Consider the following 11,813-nt stretch of genomic DNA (forward strand, 5'->3'; position numbering starts at 1 on the left):
AAGAGTTTCCAAACTGAAAATAAGAGGTCTGATCATCTCAAACATGTCAGTTGATCAGATAATGGTACAGCAGTATCAACAAGTGATAAGTTATTCAACCATGTTCTTGGTCACCCTAATGCCTGAAATTTTAGAATAAATGGACAGGTTGATCCTAGTTGATTTTTTTTTAAAGTAGCAGAATGACTGTTGACATCCAAAATACTCCCAGAGGGCATCTAATAAACACAAGAGATTCTTCAGAAGCTGGAAATCCAGAGTAATAGACATAAAATGCTGGAGGAACTCGGGGATTAGGCAGCATCTTTGGAGAGGAATGAACTGTCGACATTTCGGGCCAAGACTCTTCATCAGGACACTGTTCATTCCTCCCCATATTTGCTGCTTGGCCTGCTGAGTTCCTCCAGCATTTTGTGCAGTTAATAAACTGCTATATGTGATTAGCAAATGGAAGTCATAGAATCTTAAATATGAATCATAGAATCATAAAGATTGATAGTACAGTATAGAAAGTGACGAGTCTGCCCACATCCTCACGGTATCGCGGAAACCTTGATATGTAGGTTTAAATTTGGTTTAGAAGCATTAAGAGGTTGTTGTGACACTGGTTGTGTTTCTTAGTGTTCGGTATGCCTTCCCACGTGGCTTGAATGAAGTACAAAATTGCCATTCTTTGTTGGAAGATGCTGTCAAATTATGAAGAACAATATAAAGTTAGAAAAGGGAGAAAAGTTAAGAAAAAAGAAAAGTGGTTTGACAGAGAACCAAGTGGGAAAATGAGATAATCCTGGAAAGACCCATTGGAATATTTTGGAAATTTAGTAAATAGAAGATTAAAATATTTTAATGCCAAAGCACATAAATCAGTGAAAGTTAGAGCACAGCCAATAGTCAATGACCCAAAAATAAAATTTATCAAAAAATAGCATTTATCTTGAGGATGAGGACATATGGAGGGAATGTTCTGATTCAGTTGTACATTTCTGAGACATGAATGTTAATTCCTTCTTCTATATTCACAGGTTTAGAAAAGATAAAGCAAACATTTCACTGAATACTGATGATCCTTTGATATTCAAATCCACAGTGGATAAAGATTATTACATTGCATCAAAATACATGGGTTTCACAGAAGAAGAATTTGAGAGAGTGGTGAGTTATGTTAGGGTTTAGCAAAAACAAAGCACATTTAATGTCTTGGGACATTTTCTGGTTATTCTTTGAACATTAACCTCACAAGAGCAAAAGTATATTTTTAATGAACATGAGAGCAATATTTGCATTTTTTAGGAAAAAACTATAGTTGTAAATAAATATTGCGGCAGTTATATGCAAAGTATTAGTTATTGTTTAATGCTGTTTTAAACTCAAGGAGAAGTATTGGAACTAGAAACTTAATACGGAGAAATTGCAGCATATTATGTAGTTACAAAAGTGTGGAGAGGATGCAAGCAAAGTAACAGTATATTTCAATGAGGGGAATTAAAATTAATATAGGGAAAGTGTTAAATGCAACATCTTGGTGCTTGATATGGGTCACATTCAACAAATGTGATGAAGGCAAATAAAGTAATATTTATTTTGAACTTCTATCTTGTAAAGCTGTAACATAACTTCCAAATTCTTCTTCTCAGTGACCTGGCCAATGAAGGCAAGCACGTCAAACACCTTCTTCCTCAACTGTTGCCATTTTTGGGAACTATGTACTTGTACTCTTTGATCTGTCTGTTCTAGAACACTTTCCAAGGCCCTATCATTTACTGTGAAAGTCTTGCTATGGTTTAAAGTCCCAGAGTGTAACACTTGGCACTTGCCTGATTTAAATAACATCTGCCATTTGTGGACTCATTTTCCCAGTTGATCTATATCTTTCACTGTCTACTAAGCCACCAGTTCTGGTGTCATCTGCAAACTTGCCAACCATATTCTCATCCAAGTTGATAATATGAATGACAACAGTAGACCCAGGACTGATCCCAGTGGCAGACTGAATTAACCTCTCCTTCCACTAAGCCACTTTGTTATCCAGCGGCTAGCTCACCCTGGATTCCATATGACCTAACCGTTTGGACTAGCCTACCTTGCAAGATTTTGTCAAAGGGCTTGCTAAAGTCTAGAGAGTCATAAGGCATAGAAATAGGCCCTTTGGCCAATCTAGACTATGCCAGCCTGGTCTTCTGTCTAGTCTCATCAACCTGCACATGGATTATAGCCCTCCATACCTCTCTCATCTATGCGCCTATCCAAACTTAAATGTTACGATTGAACTCACATCTCCCACTTTTGATGGCAGCTTGTTCCAAACTTGCACCAGTTTCTGAGTGAAGAAGCTTCCCCTCAGATTCCCTTTAAATATTTCACCTTTCACCCTAAACTTATGACCTCTAATTCTATTCTCACCTAACATGAGGGGAAAAAACCTGCAAGCATTCACCCTGTCTACATTCATCATAGTTTTGTATACCTTTATTCTCCCCAGCTTCACGGAATAAAGTCCTAACCTATTCAGTCTTTCCCTACAAAGCAGGTCCTCAAATTCTGTCAACATCCTTGTAAATTTTTCTCTCAACATTATTGGTATTTTTGTTGTAGGTAGGTGACCAGAGACCACATCTACCACACTGAGCTTATCAATTCATTTGGTTACCTCATAAAAATATTCTATCAAATTAGAGAGACATAACTTCCTATCTACAAAACCATGCTGACTATTCCTAGTCAGGTAAATTGTGTTCATAATTGAATGACTGTATAGTTTGGTGGGGGGGGGGGGGGGTTGCTAAGTGCAATATATCTGCTCCTAATTCTTGTTTCCAGCTACTCTGCAATTGATGTGGTAATTGAGGATCAGTCTTCTGAAGTGTACTCAGTGTCAAACAAGGATAAGATCTCAGTGTACTTAGAGGCACATGATAAAATAGGCCCAAGTAATTAAAATAATCTGGCAGGGGAATGGCAACTGGAGTGGTAGTGCTGAAGATGAGATAGTTGGGTTACAAAGGGAGGCAATGTGCAGGCCACTCCTAGCAATGAGAGGCTGATAATAGGGCAAAATTACAGTCATCAGGATGAGTTGCAAAGTAAAAGGCAGACTAAATCGAAAAGGGTGAATACAGGACTAAAGGTGTTGTATTTGAATGTGCGCTGTAACAATAAGATCGATAAATTTGTAGCAGAGTTGCAGATTGGTATGTTGTAAGCATCACTGAATCATGGCTGAAAGAAGATTATAGCTGGGAGCTTAATGTCCAAGAATACACATTATATTGAAAGAATACATCATGAGAACTGTACAAGACCTACCTGGAATAAGCATAGGAGGATACAATATCAACAACCTCCACTATGCGGATGATACAGTACTGATAGCAAACAGTGAAGTAAATTTACAGAAACTAGTATATACCATCAACACAGAGAGCGAAAGACTTGGCCTAACCTTAAGCAGAAGGAAACTGAAGTAATGGTAATATCAAAGAAACCTGATATCCCAAACTGTGGGATCGTATTGGGAAATGAAGTCGTGAAACAAGTTCACAACTTCCAGTACCTTGGAACATGGGTAACATCTGATGGCAAATGCGAAACAGACATAAAAGCAAGAATAGCAATGGCAAGAACAGCATTTACAGAAATGAGAAACATCCTAACGAAGAAGAAAATAGCAATTGACATCCGCCTTAGAACTCTCAGCTGCTGCATTCTTCCTATATTGATGTATGGCTGCGAGTCATGGACCATCACAAATGCAATGGGAAAAAGAATCAATGCAGCAGAGATGTGGTTCCTCAGAAGAATGCTATGCATATCATATCCGGACGAGATAACCAACGAAGAAGTTCTACAGAGAACAAAAACAAAACGTACATTACTTAAAAAAATCAGAAAACAGCAATCAAAATTCCTTGGACACCTCATGCGAAAAGAGACATTAGAACATTTAGTTACAACTGGAAAGCTGGAAGTTTAAAGAAGCAGAGGCAGACAGAGAATGAAAATGATAGATGGATTAACATCGTGGTTAGAAACAGGGGCGGCAACAACGCCGAACGGCAAGGCACCGGCATGAATGAATTGAAAGAATAGGCAAGAAGGCAGAGGGGGTGGCATAGTCTGTTGGTGAAAATGAAATTAAATCATTAGAAAGAGGTGTCATAGGGTCGGAAGGCATTGAATTGTTGTGGATAGAACTAAGGAACTGCAAGGGTAAAAGGACCCTGATGGGAGGTATGCACAGACCTCCAAATAATAGAAAGGATGTGGTCTACAAATTACAATGGGAGATAGAAAATGCATGTCAAATGGGCCATGGCATGGTACTCATGGTGGATTTTAATATGCAGGTAGATTGGGAAAATCAGGTTGGTGCGGAATTCCAAGAGGGTGAATTTCCAGAATGCCTACGAGATGGCTTTTTAGAGCAGCTTGTGATTGAGCCCACTAGGGATCAGCTATTCTCGACTGGGTGTTGTACAATGAACCAGAATTCATTAGAGAGCTTAAGATAAAAGAACCCTTAGGGGAAAGAGATCATAATATGATCAACTTCACCCTGAAACTTGAGAAGCAGAAGCTAAGGTCAGATGTATCAGTTTACAGTGGAGTAAAGGAAATTACAGAGGCATGAGCGAGGAGTTGGGCAGAATTGATTGGAAAAGAACACTGGCAGGGATAACAGCAGGGCAGCAAAGGCAAGAATTTCTGGAAGCATGTTGAAAGGTGCAGGATATATATACATTCCAATAAGAAAGAAGTGTTCTCTAGGCAAGCTGACACAACCATGGCTAACAAGAGAAGACAAAGTCAACGTAAAAGCCAAAGAGAGGACATATAATAAAGGAAAAATTAGTGGGAAGTTAGAGGATTGGGAAGCTTTTAAATACCAATAGAAGGCAACAGAAAAGTGATTAAAGAGGGAAGGATGGAATATGAAATTAAGCTAGCCAATAATATTAAAGAGGATACCAAAAGTGTCTTCAGATACATAAAGTGTAAAGGGAGGTGAGAGTGGATATTGGACTGGTGAAAAACAATGCTGGAAAGATAGTAATGGGGGACAACAAAATGGCGGACAAACTAAATAAGTATTTTGCATCAGTCCACTGTGGAAGACACTAGCAGTATGGTGGAAGTTCCAGGTGTCTGGGATTATGAAGTGTGTGAATTTACCATTACTAGGGGAAGGTTCTTTGGAATCTGAAAGGTCTGAAGATTTGTAAGTCACCTGGACCAGGTGGTGTACACCCCAGGATTCTGAAAGAGGTGGCTAAAGAGACTGTGGAGGCATAATGATCTTTCAAAAATCACTAGATTCTGGAATGGCTCCGGAAGACTTGAAAATTGCAAATGTTACTCCACTCTTCAAGAAGTGAGGGAGGCAGAAGAAAGGAAATTATAGGCCAGTTGTCTGAGCCCACTGTTGGGAAGATGTTGGAGATGGTTGTTAAGGTTGTGGTTTTGGGCAACTTGGAGGCACATGATAAAGTAGACCATAGTCAGCATGGTTTCCTCAGGGGAAAATCTTGCCTGATTAATCTGTTGGAATTCTTTGAAAAAATAATAAGCGGGATAGACAAAGAAGATTCATTTGTCCTGTATTTAAAAATGCAAACACGAGGAAATCTGCAGATGCTGGAATTTCAAGCAACACACACAAAATGCTGGTGGAATGCAGCAGGTCAGGCAGCATCTATAGGAAGAGGTACAGTCGACATTTCGGGCCGAGACCCTTTGTCCTGACAAAGTGTCTCGGCCTAAAACGTTGACTGTACCTCTTCCTATAGATGCTGCCTGACCTGCTGCGTTCCACCAGCATTCTGTGTGTGTCAGTTGTTGCGTACTTGGATTTTCAGAAGGGCTTTGGCAAGGTGCCACACTTGAGCCTGCTTAACCAGCCCTTGGTAATACAGGAAAGTTTCTAGCATGGATAAAGCAGTAGCTAATTGGCAGGAGGCAAAGAGTGGGAATAAGGGCGCCTTTTCTGGTTGGCTGCCAGTGACTAGTGGTGTTCCACAGGGGTCTGTGTTGGGACTGATTCTTTTTACGTTATATGTCGATGATTTGGATGATGGAATTGATGGATTTGCAGCAAAGTTTGCAGACAATATGAAGATTGGTATAGGAGCAGGTAGTTTTAAGGAAGTGGAAAGGCTACAGAAGGATTTAACAAATTAGAATGGGTATAGGAGTGGCACATGGAATATAGTGTCGGGAAGTATATTATCATACACTTTCATAGAAGAAATGAAAGGGGTGACTATTTTCTAAATGGAGAGAAAATACAAACATCTGAGGCACAAAGAGATTTGGGAGTTTTGTGAAGAATTCCCTAAAGGTTAATTTTCAGGTTGAGTCTGTGGTGAGGAACGCAAATGCAATGTTGCCATTTATTTCAAGAGGACTAGAATATAAAAGCAAGGATGTGATGTTGAGACTTTTATAAAGCACTGGTGAGGCCTCACTTGGAGTATTGTGAGCAGTTTTGGGCCCCTTATCTTAGAAAGGATGTGCTGAAACTGGAGAGGCTTCAAAAGAGGTTCACAAAAATGATTCTAAGATTAAACGGCTTGTCATATAAAGACTGTTTGATGATTCTGGGCCTATATTCACTGGAATTCAGAAGAATGAGGGGTGATCTAATTGAAACCTATCGAATGGTGAAAGGCCTTGAAAGAGCGGATGTAGAGAGGATGTTTCCTATGGTGGGAGTATCTTAAGACCAGAGGACACAGCTACAGAATAGAAGGGCGTCCTTTTGGAACAGAGATGAGGAGGAACTACTTTAGCGAGAGAGTAGTGAATCTGGAATTGTTGCCAAAGGCAGCTGTGGAGGCCAAGTCTTTATGCATATTTTATCTGATTCTTGATAGATTCTTGATTGGTCAGGGCATGAAGGGGTATGGGAGAAGGCAGGAGATTGGGGCTGAGAGGAAAAGTGGACTAGCCCTGATGAAATGGCGGAGCAGACTTGATGGGCCAAATGGCCTAATTCTGCGCCTATATCTTATGACCTTAGAGTCTCCATGGTTTCCTCCAGGTGAAATCTTCCCTGACAAATCTTTTCAAATTCCCTGAGGAAATAATAGGAAGGTTAGACAAAAGAGAGTCAGTGGATGTTGTTTATTTGGATTTTCAGGAGGCCTTTGACTAGGTGCTGCACATGAGGCTGCCTAAAAAGATATGTGCCCATAGTCTTACAGGAAAGGTACTAATGTGGATAGAAGATTGGCTGACTGGCAGGAGGCAAAGAGTGGGAATAAAGGGGGCCTTTTCTGGTTGGCTGCCGGTGACTAGTTTTGATCCAAAAGGGTCAGTGTTGGGATCAACCATTTCTTTTCATGTTATATGTCAGTAATTGGATGAAGGAATTAATGGCTTTGTGGCCAAGCTTGCGGATATAATGCATTTTTACAAAAGGAGTAAATTCTAAATGGGGAGGAAATTCAAAAATCTGAGGTGCAACGGGACTTGGGAGTCCTTGTGCAGAATACCCAAAAGGTTAACTTGTTGTTTGAGTCAGTGGTAAGGAGGGAAAAAGCAGTGTTAGCATTCATTTTGAAAGGACTGAAACACAAAAGCAAGAAGGTAACGCTGCAGTTTTATAAGCTATTTATCAGTCCACACTTGGAGTATTATCAGTTTCGGGCCTCTTATCAAAGAAAGAATGCGCTGAAATTGGAGAGGGGCTAGAGGAGGTTTATGAGAATGATCCCAGGAATGAAAGGGTTAACATAGGAGTGTTTGATGGCTCTAAACCAGTACTCACTGGAATTTAGGAAAATGATGGGGGGGGGGGGCACGGTTGAAACCTCATTGAAACCTTTCGAATATTAAAAGGCCCAGATAGAGAGGATGTTTCCTACAGTGGATAGGACTAGAGGACAAAGCCCCAGAATAGAGGGACATTTAGAACAGAGATGATAAGGAATTTCTTTAGCCAGTGTGGGGTGAATCTATAGAATTCATTGCCACGGACAGCCATGGAGGCCAAGTCTTTGAGTATATTTAAAGTGGAAGTTGATAGTTTCTTGGTTAGTCAGGTCTTCAAAGGTTATGGGGAGAAGGCAGAAGAATGGAGTTGTGAGGGATAATAAATCAGCCATGATGGAATGGTGGAGTAGGCTCGATGGGCCAAATGGCCTATTTCTGTTCCCATGTCTTAAGGAAGGACATTAAATGCTGACCTTTGCAATGAAGCCCAGTTCTCAAAAAAAGTGACTAGAATATCATGTCCCACTCAGGTATATCAGAATAAATAGATTGGGGATTAGGGTGATTTTAAGCTGTCTGAAGTTAAGATTCCAAAATGGCTAATTTATCCAGAGGCTTATAAACATGTTAGTAGTAAATCACTGAATTTTCACAGAAACATCCACATTCGTGAATCCTATTTGGTGACAATCATATGTTGTCTTTCCTAAATAAAATAATTTTCCCAAATAAAAATAAGTTAAAGAGAAAATGCAGCTGGGGAAAGGTCCTTTGCTATACTGAACCTGTCTCTGAACACAACATCTCATGGTCCCAGGACACACCCTACACAGTCGAGAAAGCTCACCAATGCCTCTGCCTTCTGAAGAGAGCTTGACTTTGCACATCCATATTCTCATTATTCTACAGGTATGCTGTAGATACCATCCTGACAAGCCGCATCACTGCGTGTTACGGAAACTACCACTGCAGCAGACAGGAAGGCTCGACAACGGGTGGTCAAAACTACCCAAAGCATTACTGGCACCAGCCTGCTTGCCATCAAGAATATATATATATACAGAAAGGTGCCAGAAAATGGCCAGTAACATCATGATGGATCCCACCCACCCTGCTCATGGACTATTTGTCTCACACTCATCAGGAAAGAGGTTTCATAGCATCCACAGCAGGACCACCAGACTAAAATAATTACTTCCCCCAAGCAGTAGGGATGATCAGCACCTCTATCCACTAACTCCACCACTACTTTATTATTTCTAGACTGTCACCTTGTGTAAAATACAACATCACATTATGGGCGTACAATCAATCAATGTATATAAGCTATCTTATGTATTTATATTTATTGTTTTTATTATTATTGTTCTTACAGAGACATCTGCATGATGCTAAGCTAGGGCACATCATCGGTGATGTTACCTGGGGTCGTTGGGTGTTTCGGGTCTTTCAACATCATCCACCCTCGCCCAGGCGTCCCGACCGGGGTTGATCAGAACCCAGCCTCTGCCCTAACAGCAACCCACAGATCTGCCCTCTTTATCCAGAGCCATCTTGACACTTTCTCTGCTGCATCTGCGGTGGTAGAAATGGCTGTCCTCCTTCTCTCTCCCGTGATTCCAAGTGCAATGTATACTTTGCAGAGCGACTGTCTGCAAAGCCACGACACCCAGCCTCCATGGGCCAACACTTAGCTCTCCAGCCTCTTCTATGGCAGTCGTTCTTCAGATCTTCATACTTGGCTCTTTTCTGCTCATAGGCCTCCTCCATGGTGTTCTTTATCTTTTGTGGGGTTTTTTGTACTGCATTGAATCTGGATTAAAAACTATTTTGTTCTCCTTTACACTTGTGTAGAGGAAGTGACATTAAATAATCTTTATTCTTGAATATGAAGATCATTATTGAGTTACTTTATTTTAATGAAACCAACAATCTTTTAATAATCAGTAAATATTCTTCAGTGGAAATGTGGCTTATTATACTTTGTATAATGGGGCCCTAGTCTTTGCAAAGGTTATAAAAAATGTTTGCCATCTAGAGCATGTATAGACTTCATTAAAATGGTTACATAGCAGAAATGGAAGTGTGGGGGGGGGGGTTGTAATTCATGCTTTGCATTTACTAATTTGTCCTAATTTAGAGAGAAATCAGACTTTGAGTTGCTTCAAAAATGTCTTGTGAAATGTGCTAAGAAAATTTGTATCTAAGCAATTGGTTGTAAAACATTTTTTTTCCTCATTAATCCACAGAATATTAATGCAGCTAAGTCCAGCTTTCTCCCAGATAAAGAAAAAGAAGAACTTCTACAAACATTATACAAGGCGTATGGTATCCAGAACAATGCTGTGTAAACAGTTGCTAATATATCATCAACATGATCAGGAAATTCCAAGTGACTACCTGAAGAATCCAGTTAATGGATTAGAACATTTTTTTGCTGAATACTCCATTATTAACTGTTCACTTTGTGACAAAGATGTAACATAGCTTTTCTTGCAAATCTTATGAAAAGAACACAAAACAATCTAAATTGCCTTTTGATCTTTTAAGTATTGTATAATCAAAAATATGGATTTAATTTTTTCTAAGACACTATTATTTTTGGCAATGGCTTTGCAGAAGAGTTTAAGAAATAGAGAGCACTTATATGATAGCAGAATTTTATAAAGCAGCACCTTGCCTACAAATGTCCCAAAAGGATCACTAAACCACGTCCAATAATGGATGGCTGATTTACTCAACTAGTATACTGAATTTAGGATGATGATTTGAGAGAGAATTTCACACCAATCAGCAGAGAGGATTAATATTGTCTGGTGGAATGAGGTGGGCATGAGAGGAGCGAGGCCTGACTTCGCCAAGTGATACATCACCAAAAATGAGAGAAGAGGCCTCATAGGAATTTAAGGAATTAGCTTGTATTCCAGTGGATGGTTAGAACCAGGCTGATATTGCTAGATAGGAAATAGCTGAGTATGGATTTTGTCCACAAATTAGTGATTATAGAATATTAGATGGCTCCATTTTCCAATAGCAATAGTTCTAACTTTTCCCACCTTGTATAAAGATTCCTCACATTCTGCTAGTGTTTCAGTTTTTCCCTGATATGGTCCTTTTTAAAGGTTACATTATTGAGTATTTAAAACTTGCTGACATGGTGTTTAACAGTAACAAAGATTAAATTTAAATATATTCTTACTAGGAAATTATCATTTGATGCAACTGGCTAATTGTTCAAGTATTTAGAATATATTACTGTAGGTCCCCTCTCTGTTACTCCAAATCTCTTATATGACTCTTTGTGCTGAGTTGCATCTTGCATCTCTGCCATCAGTAACAGCTTGTTTAGTGTGCATTTCCGAGAACGATCACAAGTAATATTTTGACTGCAGAATCCTTTATTTCACCTGTAAACATTAGAACTCTGTTAATGTGGGATGTCTGATTATTATTTAATTTGCTGTACTGGCATAAAGGCTGATAAGCAGTATTTTCACATTTTGTTAATTTTTGATCCGAACAGTGCCACCAGTGACAGGTATCTCACTACCAAAAGTTGCACATTGGGAAAGATAAGTGACAGTGTCAATGTGTAACAGTGATAGAAATGAGATTATCAAAATTCATATGAAAAGGATTGTTGACAGGCAACTTTTATAATTCACCATCTGGATTGAATTCAGATGTATAATCTCTTTTAGACATAATTTGTACATTTGTATGTGTCAAATTTGTAAAATGTTTAAAAATAAATTTTAAAAAAGAGGCTTTTCCAGAACTGTTTCTAACCATTTGAGTCCTAAATGTGTTTTAAAATATTTTTCCAATATTATGCTGCCAATGACATCCATATCTAATAAGCGCATGTAGCCAACAATTCTATAATCACCGTCCACTTCTATGAACTTATCAAAAACAACTTATTCAACATCTTCAAGGGAGTTAATTTTACTTTATAAATAGAACTGATGAATTAGACAAAAAAAATTAAGATTACATTTTAAAATGTACTCCTTTTATTAATCAGAATTGAACACCTCAAAACATATTGGGGATAAATCTATTTCTTAAAGATGGTAAGTAACGTCTATATAATCCCACTT

At 39.0% G+C, this 11,813-nt stretch overlaps 1 protein-coding gene across 1 annotated transcript in view; it reads left to right on the plus strand.

The window, feature by feature from the left end:
- Positions 1-11,482, plus strand: part of ada (adenosine deaminase) — a 71,732-nt gene extending 60,250 nt beyond the window's left edge. The window contains exons 10-11 of the mRNA XM_072240474.1: positions 1,023-1,152; positions 9,960-11,482. Of these exons, the coding sequence (XP_072096575.1) occupies positions 1,023-1,152; positions 9,960-10,061 (232 nt within the window). The 3' untranslated portion in view covers positions 10,062-11,482. The remainder of the gene's footprint in view (positions 1-1,022; positions 1,153-9,959) is intronic.
- The last annotated feature ends 331 nt before the right edge of the window (positions 11,483-11,813 follow it).

This window comes from Mobula birostris, chromosome 2 (assembly GCF_030028105.1).
Source record: "Mobula birostris isolate sMobBir1 chromosome 2, sMobBir1.hap1, whole genome shotgun sequence".
In the NCBI taxonomy this organism is placed as follows: Eukaryota; Metazoa; Chordata; class Chondrichthyes; order Myliobatiformes; family Myliobatidae; genus Mobula; species Mobula birostris.